The sequence below is a fragment of the Lagopus leucura genome, unplaced genomic scaffold, assembly GCF_019238085.1.
Source record: "Lagopus leucura isolate 7727_CA_CO unplaced genomic scaffold, USGS_WTPT01 Super-Scaffold_100022, whole genome shotgun sequence".
NCBI classification, from domain to species: Eukaryota; Metazoa; Chordata; class Aves; order Galliformes; family Phasianidae; genus Lagopus; species Lagopus leucura.
Window position 1 is genome coordinate 1,656,527 of NW_024962275.1, and position 15,536 is coordinate 1,672,062.

The 15,536-nt window shown below is 37.8% G+C and overlaps 1 protein-coding gene across 4 annotated transcripts in view; it reads left to right on the forward strand.

Annotated features, from left to right (window-relative positions):
* Positions 1-15,497, forward strand: part of RC3H2 (ring finger and CCCH-type domains 2) — a 28,297-nt gene extending 12,800 nt beyond the window's left edge. Inside the window, exons 8-22 of one of the 4 annotated variants that reach the window (XR_006180495.1) lie at positions 45-163; positions 517-629; positions 1,253-1,561; positions 2,228-2,442; positions 3,103-3,530; positions 3,961-4,131; positions 5,157-5,312; positions 6,676-6,889; positions 7,051-7,135; positions 7,562-7,643; positions 7,997-8,131; positions 8,646-8,753; positions 9,416-9,564; positions 10,170-10,878; positions 11,236-15,497. Coding sequence is in view for 3 of the 4 variants with exons in the window: in XM_042878833.1 (XP_042734767.1) it covers positions 45-163; positions 517-629; positions 1,253-1,561; positions 2,228-2,442; positions 3,103-3,530; positions 3,961-4,131; positions 5,157-5,312; positions 6,676-6,889; positions 7,051-7,135; positions 7,562-7,643; positions 7,997-8,131; positions 8,646-8,753; positions 9,416-9,564; positions 10,170-10,368 (2,483 nt within the window). In the remaining variant the exon portion in view is untranslated. Of the gene's footprint in view, positions 1-44; positions 164-516; positions 630-1,252; positions 1,562-2,227; positions 2,443-3,102; positions 3,531-3,960; positions 4,132-5,156; positions 5,313-6,675; positions 6,890-7,050; positions 7,136-7,561; positions 7,644-7,996; positions 8,132-8,645; positions 8,754-9,415; positions 9,565-10,169 lie in introns of all 4 variants that reach the window. The other 3 variants (XM_042878833.1, XM_042878836.1, XM_042878834.1) reach the window with 3 other exon arrangements.
* Positions 15,498-15,536: the final 39 nt, after the last annotated feature.

Below are 15,536 nucleotides of genomic sequence, written 5' to 3' on the forward strand. Positions count from 1 at the left end.
TTGGAAATTATTGACAATGACAAACCTGATTTTAATAATTTTAGATGCAGCATCTCCAACATGGGAGCAGCTGGAAAATGCAATGGTGGCTGTGAAGACAGTGGTACACGGGCTGGTGGATTTCATTCAGAATTACAGCAGAAAAGGCCACGAAACTCCACAGGTTACTATATTTCATCATTGCGTGATATGTCTTGATGTACACTTAATGCAATGTGCAACTCTTCATAAGAATTACAGTTACATTGAAATATTTATAGCCATTTCTGTGGAATAATCCATAATACTGTTATCTGCTGCATTCTGGTTTTGAAAACATTTCCGAATATGGAATACAGCAGAGCTTAATACATTGAGATCCATACAAAAGCATAGTGCCTAGCTCACCCATAAGTAATTTCTTAGTTTTCTGATAAAAGGCAGTTAAAAAATATCTTGAATATGTTTGTGTGCATATTTTATGCCTATTTTTGTGTTTGTTTGTAAGTGGAATATCTTTTATTTGTGTTTTTTAAGCCACAACCAAATAGCAAATACAAAACAAGTATGTGCCGAGACCTTCGACAACAAGGGGGATGTCCAAGAGGAACCAACTGTACATTTGCTCATTCTCAGGAAGAGCTTGAAAAGTGAGTTTCAAGCTCTTTTAAAGATTTTCAGTTTAATTCCAAGCAGTTACCCTAGAACTTTGAAAATGGTTTCTAAGGTGTATTTATTCATTCCGAAGGATTCGTTAATCGCTTGAAATTACAGCTCTAACATGAAGTTGAAGGTACAGTAAAGAAACATGTATCGACTGATTCCAGTTCTGTTTTTTATTTTACCTACATGAAGTAAAGTTTTCTCTTCTGAAACTGATTCTAGGGTCAGTGTCTGTTAAGGGTTGAATATAGATTGAATATACCACTCAGAGGAGAGGAAATGTTGATTATATTTTAATTGACTAAGGAATAAACTGAGTTATTTAGGTAATATGTAACATATGCACTCTTAAATCTGTTTTCACTGTGTTCCCTTTCCAAAGGACTGCACAAGCAGATGTTTCACTAGGAGATCATCTTTGGTCACATAGAGGATGCTGATGTTCTACTTAAGTTAGGCTAAACTGTTGAAAATGGATAGCAGTGTGAAGTCCTGGAATTCTTGGCCATCATGTTCCTCTTAATCTCTTACTAGTTTTACAAATACATTAAACTGCACAATAAGCACTTCTTAAATCATCTGTCTCTTGTGTTTACATGTTTGTTTGTAGATATCGCTTGAGGAACAAAAAAATCAGTGCAACAGTGAGAACATTCCCCCTTCTAAATAAAGTTGGCGTTAATAGCACCGTCTCAACCACTACAGGAAGCGTAATTTCTGTCATAGGAAGCCCTGAAGCAACAGGAAAGATGGTGCCAAGTACTAATGGAATAGCTAATCTAGAAAGTGGTGTTCCCCAATTGATTCCTCGCTGTGCAGACACCTCCTTAAGAGCTTTGGAGAACACAAAGAAGGCAGGGAAGAGTGGAGCCAATGGCCAGAATGTTTCTGGATCCCCTACAGAATCACTACCTGAGAAGTAGGTAACATTTTTTCATAAAAATAGCAAGCACAGCATTTTGCTCTTGAATTGTAAAGGCAAACAAGCTTGTGAATCACAAATAATAGATGTTGAATTCTGGTTCTGCTGGGCAGTTGTTGCTGTTGCTTACTGGCTAAGCGAGAACTATCATTATACAAAGTTTAGATTCAAGTTGTCAGAGCCAGCATAAGTTATGTTAGTTGTTAAATAGTTCCATGTGATACAAAACTTTCTCCCTGTTTCTTCTATTTTACTGATGCCTAACTTAGTTATTGCATAGAACAAAGAACTTGCATTCAAAATGTGGTGGTTTTGGTTTTCTTGTTTTTTTTGAACAAGAAAAATCCGTTTAATCCAGGAAACTTTCCACTTTTGAGATTTTTCCCTTAAAATTGTTTTGGTACTTCTCCATGAAGTACTGATTCTTGAAATTTTTCAAACCCTTTGTCTCTGCTAGAGTATATTTGCAAGTGTTATGTAAGGTTATGAGTACATCACAAAATGTTTATATGTGCTTTTGAGTTACGATAATTTGGGGTGTTAAAATTCTAGAGGAAATAACTTCGCCCAGATTTTCACATTACATATGAGTGTGTACATGGAGAGATGATTAAGCAAAATACATCAAGATCTGCTTAATAATTTCTTGGTAATCCTTTTCAGTAAAATTGGTTCTCCGCCCAAGACTCCTGTAAGCCAGGCAGCAGCTACCTCAGCTGGTCCTCCAAATATTGGAACAGAAGTGAATTCTGTGCCTCCAAAATCCAGCCAGTTTGTTCCCAGAGTACCTGTTTACCCTCCACATTCTGATAACGTTCAGTATTTCCAAGATCCCAGAACTCAGCTGTCGTATGAAGTTCCACAGTACCCACAGACAGGTGAGTACGAGACACTGAGCCAAGAGTAGGTTTGAATTTTCATCTACATATGCCTGCATGTTATGTAGTCAGAAATAACTTATATTTCAGTCTTATGGATTTTTGTAAGACCAGCTGTACCTTCACTCAATAGAATACTGTCTTCCATTGCTGATGGCAGGCACTCATAGTCAGCTCCCATTACTGGTGATTATTGTTATCAGAAGAAATGATAGAGGTGTTCAGGCTGCTCTTTCCAGTCTTTCCAATGAGGAGTGAACGAAGTGAAACTGCCATTTAGGAACCTTTGAAATTACTTCTCTTTATTTTTTAGCAATATAGTTTTCTACTTTAGAGGTGTTATTTTACCTTCATGTATAAAGAAGTGTTTGACTTTTCAGTTGCATACATAGTTAAGTCATACTATATGGGAGCAGTGGCAGAGAAGCTCTGTTCTCCAAATTGGGTCAAGCTGATAAAAGGGTCGTTGTTATATCTGCAAATATGGTTGACAGATATAAATTTAATTCCCGAGAGATTATAGGGTTGATAGTGAGATTTTAGAACTGTGCTGCACTTCATTCTCTAAAGATACTTAACCACACTAGTTACAGTTATAGAAGGTGTAAATTTCTGGGTTATTTATGATCACATAAAATATACCTTTTTCCAATTTTCAAGGATACTATCCACCACCTCCAACAGTACCAGCTGGCGTGGCTCCCTGTGTTCCTCGATTTGTGAGGTCCAATAATGTTCCAGAATCCACCCTCCCACCTGCTTCTGTGCCATATGCCGACCATTACAGTACGTTTCCACCTCGAGATCGACTGAATTCTCCTTACCAACCTCCTCCTCCGCAGCCGTATGGACCAGTTCCTCCCGTCCCTTCTGGAATGTATGCTCCAGTTTATGACAGCAGGCGCATCTGGCGCCCACAGATGTACCCACGGGATGATATTATTAGGAGCAATTCTTTACCTCCCATGGATGTGATGCACTCATCTGTCTATCAGACATCATTACGTGAGAGATACAACTCTTTGGATGGCTATTACTCCGTGGCTTGCCAACCTCCAAATGAACAGAGGACTGTGCCTTTACCAAGGGTAAGTGAAAGCCAGACAGGGAGGAGGGATTAAGGCTTAATCCTGGAAGTTGTTACTGAAAAGATGATAATTAGTATTGACCTCTTCTGTTTTGTTGGCTTTACAGTGGTCAAGAAATATGTCCCAGATCAACTTGTTGTTTTTTTTTTTTAATTGAATAAAATGGGCTTGTAACGTTGATTGCTGTTGTTTGGATTAAGGCCAGAACCCTTCTGCCTCTTGATTTCCTGCACGTGTTTGAATGAACTATATATTTAAGACTTGAGTTACTGTACATGAACAAGTTGTCTTCCAAATCCTTGCGAGATTCTTCTAATGATATCAGTGGAAGGCTACAGACCCAAGGGAGCATGTTTTCCAAGTGTGCCCCCTGCAAGTATTCATCTTCCAGTGAGAGTATGATAAACTGTCCTGTATTTGTTATTGCTAGGAGCCTTGTGGTCACTTGAAGACTGGGTATGATGAACAATTACGACGGAAGCCAGAACAGTGGGCACAATATCACACACAGAAAACTCCTCTTGTATCGTCAGCCCTTCCTATGGCAACGCCATCTCCAACACCACCTTCTCCTCTCTTCAGTGTAGATTTCAACACAGAGGTGGGAAGCCAAGGAACTTTATTTTCCCTTCCCATTTAATATTTCTGGTGTAGATTTTCCATCTGCCATCTGTTGCTCAAAAAATGATTTTAGTCTTCTAGTAAGAAGAGAGTAGTATCTAACTAAGAATGCACTCGTAGTTAGACATGATTTCTGAACACATGATTTCTGAAAAAACTTCAAGTGAGGAAGTGTTTCAATTTACTCTCACTAGAGGAAGCATAACTCTACTGAACTTTCTTTGTGAACCTCCTAGATTGTTTTGTGGTTTCTTGTTTGGTTGCTTCTGGGCAAAATAGGGAATGACAGTTCTTTTCCACCAAGATGGACCATTTCTTTTATGTTCCAGTTAGCATCATTGCACAAAATCAACCTTATCCTGGAGAATATACACCTCCTTAGAAATGGTAAAATACGTTGGTAGAACAATTCTATAAAAAATAATGGAAATAGATAGAAACTGTTTGCTTTGAAGAGGAAAAAGAAACAAAGCAATAGTGATGCAGTGTGTATTTTTGTACATTAGTTAAAGGCATCCAAGAAATTCTTTGAGAACTACTGTGCTAAACACTCTTTGTAGATTGACAATTTCATTTGAAATAGGTCTTGCAAGGTACGTAAACCCGAAGTGAGCGCATTCAGGGTATATCAGATGTGTCATTCTTCTGTCACTGGCTTCTGACTTAAATGAAAATGCATTATTTCCTCAGAATTAAATTAGTGCAGGTAGTTGCATGAAGAAACCTGCCACTAATACAGCAACGCTGATTTCAGCCTTTTATCTTGACAAGTCAAACAGCTACTTGTACTGGGAAAGCCTTGACATCTGTCAGCTGTACTACTAGTTTAAAATCTGTTTGTGAATTGGTTTATGGTTCCCCCAAGTCAAGTCGTGAACATTGGTGTTAGTTCCTTGATTCACTTTGACATGTTTTGATTAAATAGCAGTGAATGTTTTTTTTCTTATTTTAAGACTGAATTCCCCTATTATATTATTTACTATCTATTTGTTCCCTTCTCTGTAGTTCTCTGAGAGTGTCAGTGATTTGAGTGGCACTAAATTTGAGGAAGACCATCTCTCTCACTATTCACCGTGGTCTTGTGGCACTATTGGTTCTTGTATAAATGCTATCGACTCAGAGCCCAAGGATGTGATTGCCAATTCAAATGCCGTGTTAATGGTAGGGGTTTTCTGCACGTTACCTCGTTGATGTAATGATATTTACATGCTGAAGTATCTTCTGTTTGATTAAACAAGCTTTTTTTAATTGATAGGTAGTATTTTTAATATGTTAGCTCAAAAGTAGCCCAGCCCATGTGAAATCATTTAGCATATCTCCCTCTAGTTATTGTAAACTCTGTTTACATCTGTGACAGGATGTAATGCAAGGAATAAAATTGTCAGACGTCTGAAATGACCGTTTTAATAACACGTGTCTGTAAATCAAACTAGTAGTCAGAATGTTTAGAGTAGATGGTTTGTAAATGGATAAGACTCATTAATTTTTAAATGTGCTTTGTAACTGTTGGACTGATGGGATAAAAGCGTTTTTGACTTCTCAATCCCGTCTCTCTTCACACATCATAAATACACATTTTTGTGTATGCGTGTATTTACAATTTCTGCAGGATCTAAAAGATTGGTCTTAGAATACGTTGCACTGCCAGGACTGATCAGTTGATGATGTCATTGTGACCACTTCAGAGCAGGTGTTTCCATTGCAGAAAGACATTTCTTATTTGGTTCAAGTGGGATTATCCATGCTATATGAATAATTACTGGCCTTTTCAGGACTCTAGATTTACTGTGCTATTGTTTCAGTGAATCTTTTAAAGTTTATCCCAAGAGCAGTGTACACTTTTCAGGAATGACATGAAGAAAGCTGAAATACTGTGGATAATTAGCATGGGTTTACTGTTGGCTGCTTCATATTCCAAGTATCAGAGCTATTTTCCTAGGCTATACCTCTTATTTCATTGAAAGACACATTCTCCTCTAATAAACAGTTCAGTTATGGAGGGGAAAAAATATAGCTTGATAAAATAATCATTTGATTTCCATAAGGAGGAAAAAAAAATACTTAAAGAAACAAAAGGTATGTGATATGAATCATGGCGCAGTTTGCCTTTGGAGGGGTAAGAGCCCATGATTTTAGAGATTTTCTGCTATGTAGTGTGTCAGGTTGCCTTCACGTTCTTTGAAACAAGTGTAACCAAGTCTCATCACTTCTCAAGCCTTCTTCAGATATAGGATATCTGTACTATCTATACTATCTTCAGATATAGGAGATAGTACTGAAGGACTTGAAGCATCCCGGAGCTCTTTTTTTGCCTGGAGGTACTGGATCGGAGGAGCAAAATTATTTCTTCAAATGCTGACAATAGCGTTGAAGGGCAGTAGTTAAATAGTGGTGGCCCATCTTGTCTCTAGTTGAACAGATTTTCAGCATTCAGCAACAATAATCGGAAAGTCATTGGTATACTGAGTCATTCAAATGACCTGAAACAAGTCCATTTATCTCTTTCTCTTTCCTAAATATGTAGGATTTGGACAGCGGGGATGTTAAAAGGAGAATGCATTTATTTGAAACTCAGAGAAGGGCAAAGGAAGAAGATCCTATAATCCCATTTAGTGATGGACCGATCATTTCCAAGTGGGGTGCAATCTCCAGGTCATCCCGCACGGGTTATCACACAACAGATCCAATTCAGGCCACTGCTTCCCAAGGAAGTGCAACTAAGCCCATCAGTGTATCAGGTACAAGTACAGGCTACATGCTGACAGTATAGCATATATTATGAGCTTTTCATCCAGTTTATGCTTAATGCAGCAATGGAAATGCGAAGAACTATAAATGCTTGTACACCCTATTTCTTAAGAATGGAGAAGGTAATGAATTGTATTTTAAATGGTTGCAGATTACGTTCCTTATGTCAATGCTGTTGACTCAAGATGGAGTTCTTACGGCTCAGATTCAGCTTCATCAGCACGTTATGCAGAGCGGTATGGACTTTCTTTATATGTTTTCTGTAGCTTGCTAATGTTCAAAATCCTGAATATAGTTAAACAAACAAAAAGTTCCTAATAGACTTCAATTTTAAAATAACAGATTTTCTGTCCACTATAAAGCTTTGGAAAACCTATCTTAAAATGAGTGGGAGTCAGGCACTGTCTCACCCAAACCTGTGATCTTGAGTAGTTTCTCAGGTTTTCTTCTTCATCTACATTTAAAACAAGGATGTTTGCTTCATATATTGCCTGGGACACTTTTAATATGTCCCTCCTGTGCTCCCCTACCTTGAAGAGCTTGTTACCTTAGTCGCCTAGTTGGTACAAAAAGCTAATAATGATAGGCCAACAGTCCTTTCAGTTCCTTTGATTTAGAGTATTCATTTTCAATTCCTGATTTTTACCTCTTTTCTCTCAAAGGGACAGATTCATAGTTACAGATTTGTCTGGTCACAGAAAGCATTCCAGCACTGGAGATCTATTAAGTATTGAATTACAGCAGGTAAGATCAGATAAACCACATACTTAAATAAATAACATTAAATTAGTTTTCTTGGTATAATCTGCAGAAAGTGGTAATATTAATAAAACGATCACTGAGATACCTAGACATTGGTACTGGAACACTTTTTATGATTCACTGACATCAGAAGGCTGGTTTTGGTAGGAAGTAGTGGGCTTGATAAATGTCTGCAAATGCAGGACAGGACAGATATTGGACATTAAAAGAATGCACAGTTATATGTCTGAAGAGGGAGCTGTTCTTTTTGTGACCTGATTTCTATTGCTGTTGGCCAGAACCTGGTTTAAGTGTAGCTATAGGTAATTGATATGTTTGTTTGTTTTTTTCCATAGGCCAAAAGTAACTCATTGTTACTTCAGAGAGAGGCAAATGCACTAGCCATGCAACAGAAGTGGAATTCTCTAGATGAAGGCAGTCGACTTACCTTAAATCTTTTAAGCAAGGAAATTGATTTGAGGAATGGTGAGGTAAAGCAAGGGGTGATTGGGATGAAACAAATCTTTGAGGCTTACACGCACGCAGACACATTTTTAATTCTGATGTTCCAAAATACTTGTAAAACATTTGGTACAAGTTAAGTTGCTGTTGTTTTTGCACCCGGTTATTTCTGTAAGCTGAGTAGTTGGACTGGCTGTTCTGCTACTCCAGGCATAAGGAAGTGGAAATGTGACCATCCGTTTTAGTGTGAACTTTACTCTTTGCTCTACTTGTACACATTAGAAATCTAAATCTTAACGAGTTCTACAGAAATTTCCATTCTGGTATTTATTTTCTTTCAATACTTTGCTAATAGATTTTGCTGTGTATTCTCTTTTGTCTATACCTGAAGTTCAATTTGTGTTTTTTATCATTTAGCTCTTTGTGTCACACAAACGTTGTGTCCTAGAAGCACACCTTCAGTTTTCATTTCAATACGTGACTGTTGTGGGAAGCAGGTGGAAAGCCAACGTGATTTTTACAGAAAGTATTTCATTCTTTCAGACTGATTATAGTGAAGACTGTGCTGATACAAAGCCAGATCGAGACATCGAGTTGGAGCTATCTGCCCTTGATACAGATGAACCTGATGGGCAGGGTGAACAAATAGAAGTGAGTGCCAAAACGTGTGTCTAAGAAAGATCCTTTGATTAGTTATTTAAAAACTTCTAACATAATGTAATAGATTATGTTGATAGCAAAGCCTTTTGTCTTCCTTTTTATAGTGATATCAAGCATTTCTCTTCTTTTAACACCAGGGGTCTCATATTTCAGACACCTGGCTGCTGACATTACCAATGCTAAGCTGCTGGAGTTCTCTGTAATTTCAAACAGTGTGGAATCTAGATATAAATTATAAATCTTATCAGGAATCTGCCTCTTCTCATGTCAACTTTAAAGCTGTGAGAAGATGGCAATGCTTAAAGAGCTCCTGAAATGTCTGCAGCTAAGGAGCTTCTTGAAAAGGTTTTGTTTGAATTTCAGCCCTTCTAAGAATTCAAATTATAGCATATTACTACTTTTAAAAAGCAGAAACAAACCAACAAAAAAAACCCACAAAACTGTGTTAAAGATATCTGATGTGATAGGCAAAAGTGAAGCATCATGGGCTCTCCTACAACAAAATGCAGTAGATATTCCAATTATATGATGTAAGAAATAAGGAGTCTAATGAAGAAACTCAAATTTCCATCAGTTTAACATAGGAGGGCATAATAGGAGAATCTAAAACTGGTAGCTACATCATCAATAACATTTTTTCCTTCTTCCTGTAGGAGATTCTGGATATACAGCTAGGTATCAGTTCTCAAGATGATCAGCTGCTCAATGGAACAACTGTAGAGAATGGGCATCCACTAAAGCAGCACCAGAAAGAATCTATGGAACAGAAGAGACAAAGTTTAGGTGAAGACCTTGTGATTCTGTGAGTGTTAGACAAAACAGCAGTGTCTGCCAGTTTTAGACAAACAGAAGCAGCAAAATAGTTGTGTGTTTAAGGATGAACTGCGCACCTATTCAGACTTGGGTTAGACATCTGCATTGTGTATACGTGGTGAAATGAGAAGAACCTGTTAACAAGTCAAATGAGGTCACAAATGTGAAAGTCATAGGGTGGTACCATTGTTTGTATGCATTGCTGTAATCGTGTGCTGAAACAGGTCACAGCTGTTAAAAATACCTTTCACGTACTCAGTAAGCAAAAAATCTGAAAGTATTTTTATAGTTGCCAGAAATTTAGAAAAATTCCAAAAGGTTGAGTTTCAGACTGTTTGCACAAATCTCTATAGAGAGGTAGTTTTAAAAATACACTATTTTAGGTTTATATGTTCTATAGTTTTTAATGTATAATGCAGTCTTTGAAAATGAGGCAGACTGCATTTAACATCCTGAGCATACCTTTCCGTAGTAAGATGTTATTCCTGTTTCTAAAAATGAGTTTGTCATTATTTATTTAATGCACAGAAATTCAGTTCTGGATACTTGTGCATGTACTTGTTTAATATTTGTGTAACTTATTTTTCTCCTCAGGGAGGAGCAGAAAACAATCCTGCCCGTAACTTCTTGCTTCAGTCAGCCGATCACAACATCTGTTAGCAATGCAAGCTGCCTGCCCATCAGCACATCAGTCAGTGTTGGCAGCCTCATTTTGAAAACTGCTCACATTATGTCTGAGGATAAAAATGACTTTTTAAAGCCTGTTGCAAATGGCAGGATGGTTAACAGCTGAAAGGCATTCATCTTTCCAGCTTGTGACCACACCGTGGAAGCATTTACACTAGCTTTTTATATATATAATATATATTATATAATGTATATTTTTTTTAAAGAATAATATTGGGGTCATGCATTTCCTGTGGACTCTTTGATACTTCAAGCCCCTCTCGCATTAGCATTCTGAAGAAAAAAAAACTTACTTTACTAGGGTAAGGCGTTCACTTTCCACAGATGAATGGAATTTGGACATTGTTTTACTTAAGCTTAAAGCAGCTTTTTATGAGTTTGTAGCAATCCGGTGCGGTATCTGAGCCATTCTTGTTTAAAATGGCTTCTGTAGAAAACTAACAACTCAGTTATTTAAACTAGCAGGATCCTACGATGATACATCTAGTGAAAGGAAGACTAACTTATTTGTCTCTATTTTGTTTCATGAGAGAAGAACTTGTGTCTTGTTGCAGCTGCTTTTTCCTTAGTTGTGGAACTTTGCATGGAGTATTGTTTCCTGATTGAAGACTGAGAGGTGGGGATTTGGACTTGAGACTTTTTACAGGGTTAACACACCATTAGCTTTGCACTGCTGTGTTATTTGCAGGTCTGTGATGCAGTGCTTTGCTGCAGCGTTTTGTTTCCATTTCTCCCCCCGTGCACATACACACACACACACATTTCTGCTTTAGTACTGTAGATACACACATACCCAGGCTACTTGTCCAAGTAAAGTTACCAGAAGTAAACCAAGTGCCTAAGTCCTCCAGCTAACGTACTAGGTATTGATCTCCCACGTTATACACAAAACAATTTTCAGTCATACTGAGAGGTTATACACTAATGTAACAGCAGTTTGTTCTTTTTTTTATTAATGGTTCTCAACTTGCAGATTATAGAATCCAGATGACTTGGCAAAAAGTATCAGGTGCTCTTTGCTTTCCTTTGAAAACCCTGTATGTGGAGTTTGCACTGACTAACAAGATGGTATTGCTGTTTTTGTACTGTTTTGTTTTTAATTTAAACTAAATATTGGGAATTTAAGGCAGTTATTACCTTTTATTTAGTGTTGTTAATCATAATTTTATATTCAGGTTTAATTTTTGCTTGTTCAGTGGCAACTTATTTTGAAAGACTTTGAAAAATACAATAATATAGCATTATCTGACCTTTAGAGCTCTGAGAAGTGTATGAATTTATGCCCTGTTAAGATGTGACTGAGAATCCTGTTAGACATGTCAGCTGAAGATAGGTATTTTTTTTTCTTTCATAAATGCACACGAAGTAGAGCCCTGGGCAGATGTTTGTTTGGGTTTTAAGAAGCTTTTAATCAGCTTTTTTTTTTTTTTTTAAGAAGGCAGGACTCTCCCTCCTGATGATTACCATCTTGTTTGTCCTCTTACTTTTCTTTGTGACAAGTTTTACTTTTTTGTTTGTTTGTTTCATTAACTTCTGTGAAGTTGTTCACTCTGAAAATTGTACTGGAATATTTTAAGCCAAGCTGATCTTTCACCAGGTGTACTGCATGTAAGGGCTTTTCCTGCTAGCAAAATGCTTAAAGAGGATCATGTTACTGGTCGTCTGAGTTGTTATTTTACAAAATCACAGCTATGTGGTCGGGTAAGATTTTGATAACTGTTTTGTGCACGTTTCTGGGGGGTGGGGGTTGGCATTTCCCTGAGGGTTACTGATCAGACTGAGTAAATATTGGTGTTTGATATCTCTCCTAATGAACCTGTCCATGAAATAATTATGTTGTAAATATACCTGAAAATCAAGGGTTAGTTTTGATATTCTGGTGTCAGTATGGAAGATCTTACACATCTATTTAATACTCCAATGTTAAGGAATGTATGTAGAAAAACAGTCAAGTAGTCTTTTAGCTTCCTTTGGCTGTTGCTGAACCTTCCTGTAGCCAGTGCCACCTCATAGCTAGGGTTAGATGGATGCTTTGTTTCACTTGCAACTCAAAGTGAATGGATACAAGAACCAGACCACCTTTGTCACCTTAATTTATTTCCTATTGATGTTAACCTTAACTTAGAATGTTAGACATAAATATGATTGTTGTATATTTTATACCAAGACCATTCTGTAAATATGAATTTATATTACTTTTGAAATGCTTCTGAGATACTATTATTTGCTGTACAATGTAATTCCAAAACAGATATGCAAACAAGTATGTCTCTTTCATGGATATTTAAACAGTGAGATCTTCCATGTTGAAGGTGATGTAATTTTTTTAAAAGATTTTTAAATTTTAAATTGCTATTTTGTTACAAAAATAGAGAAAATATAAAGGTTTGAGAAGTCCTTATTTGCCCTCAGGGAAAGAGCCCTCTGTGCACCAGAACTCCACAGAACATCTTCAGCATGATCTGAGGGTGAATATATACTACATAAATTGATTGTGTATTTACCTTAACTTTTTAATTTTAAAATTGCAGTTTTAAAAACTTGGTTGTGCTCTGCTGGAGGGGGATTGGAATAAGCTGCTTACACACATTTGCCTGTTTGTCCAGTGAAGTTACATAAGCCTAACATATTCCTGCCAACCACATTGGCATATATAAGAACAAATGTATCTATCTACTCTTGCCTGCAGCAGGAGGTCCCATGATATAGTAGTTTCTAGGATGACCATATACTTTATATGGAGAGTTGGTTCTTAACTGAGACTAGTTATTTTCTTGAATTTTTAATGTAGAGAATGACAGGCAAAAGAATTACCTGGGCATTTAAATAGCATGCCAGCTTTTGTCTTACAGTTCTAACACTGACTGTGTGATTTTTGCCATGAAACTATGCCCTCCAGTGCCCTGACAAGTAGAAGCTACAGGTGGGAACCCAGTTCTGGCTTTCTTGGTGGAGTTTCATCCCTTGACCCTATGAACAAGTATGTATTCATTTGTCTAGTTGCAAATCAGGTGCCTCTGGGCTATGGAAGGGCTTACTTTCTGACACTGAGATATAATTACTAATTTTTGTGCATTAATAGCAGTGGTTCCCATTTAGCTTTTGGCCTAAGATACCTTTGCTGTCAGAAAAAAAAAAAAAGAAAAAAAAAGGCCCATAGCAGATTGGGGAAAAGAGATTGGCTCTTTTGCTTTGCTTGGACAAGCATTTCGAGTTTGTTTGTTGTGTTTTTTTTCTTTTCTTTTCCCCTCTTAGGGGTACAGCAGGGATTTCACATGCAAGAGATACAGGAATTATTAGTATCTAAGTTAATTGTGTTGCCTCACTACCTGGATTCATTCCTTGTTTTGCCTCATTTTCCACATAGGTCTTAATAGAGACTAATGCTTGTGCTGGGAGAATGCTTGTGTGAGAAGTAATTATCTGTACATTCTTAACATATAATTATAGCAGAGTGATAGCCCTGCTACTGATATTTTGTTCCTGTAAACAGGTGACAAGAAATGAATCTTAGTGTTTATGCAGATTTTGCATTGTAGAATGTATACTAGACCCTTCAAAGGAAAGGTTAGACTCTTTGCAAAGCAAACTGGCATTGATTCTTGGTAGTCTAGTACAGGGATGCTGAAGTTTGACACTTGATTTAAAAACAAAAAAAACTGTACACAGCTGATTGTTAAATAAGCTCTTAATTGCTCATTGTAGAAGTCTAATCTGGCAGGTTTTAGTGCTTTGATAACATGATTGTGTTATTGCACAATTTTAATTATCCTCTGCTCAAGAGCTGAATGCTGTTCTTGTATAATAGTGTACTAGGCTGGATGAGGTACAAAGCAATGCACAGTGGTAGGAAACAGCTGAGGAAAGAACACTTAAAATAACTATCTACACTCAGAATAGTTCCAAACATGTTTTTGTTTGCTTTCTTAAAGCACAAGTTGTCAAGTTGTATCTGTTGCTGTACATAGACACTGTATGCCAGCAGCTCCTTGATCATCTTTGTGAACAAGATTCTTCATTATTATTGGGCTTAAAGGAAGATGTTGAATTTGAGAGTGTAACAAAATGAGAAATGATCTACAGTATGTAAAAGTCCATTCTTTATGTTGTAGTTTGATCCCTTCTGTTAGGCAGTTCCCTCTCATTGAGGGACCTCTTCTGCAAGCAGAACACAACAAACGTGCTTTGGAATAACCCAGTTTTCAGGATAATCAAGCAGCGCTTTGGCAGCAGGCAGCACTGTGCGTCTCTTTGCTGGCAAGGGAGCACAGCGAGGGAAGGGAGCTGTCGGTGACGGGGAAAGCCAAAAAGGAATCGCTGACATTCCCAAATCCAAACGTACCCTGCACCTCCAGTCGTGATCGAGAGCTTGCCGCCAAGGCTGAACTCGAGCGGAGCCTGCTTCTCTCGCTGCCGAAAGCCAGGGTCGCTGCCCAGAGCCCATTGACTTACCCAGAGTAGATCTCCGTGAATCCGAGGCATGGGATGCATGCATTTCGTAGCTGGGCAAACAAGTATATTATACGGTAGTTGTGATACAACACACGTGGCTTTGATTTGTACTGCACATCCCCACTGTACAGCCACTCCGAAGTATTGTGGTTAGCTTGCAGCATCTGCTGTCCGCATTTATACTGTTTACTGCGTATTCTTTTCCCTGGAAGTTTAAGGAAATTTTTTTCTTGTTGCATCGATTACATTTTATAAATTTGCTTAGCTGGAAAGTTTGGGAAAAGAGGCCTGTTTGTCAATTGTACAACCGATTGTGAAGCTCTAGTGTGAATATTTTTACGTCTGTATTAGACATTTTCTTTGCAAATCTATTGTTCGATTGAAATGTAAATGAAATAAAAGATGGTGTACACCCATCATGTATAAAGCAGGCACCATCGCTACGATGGATTTAATGCTCATTTTTATGGCGCATTCTCAGCTTCTATTTAAAACTATAATTTAAAATCTGTAAAATGAAATGGGGTTATATGGGGGAGTAAATTCTATTCCGTTTATTTCGGTTTGAGTTCCCGACTCGTCTGTTCCCTCGTGTTAGAGTAGGGGGGCCCCGCGCGGGGCGGCCGTGCGTGTTTGCTGTAGCACTGAAGTGAAGAGGTTTTAGCTTTGGCCGGTCACAGAGTAGAGCATCATGGTTTTCAGTGTTTGAGAGAATCGATGGAAGAAGTTTGCAGTATTGACATGTATTTGCATGCACAAATAAAAATTATTTGTCCACCTTAACCGCCTCCGTGCGTTCCACCCAGCGGCGCTCCCCGCCCA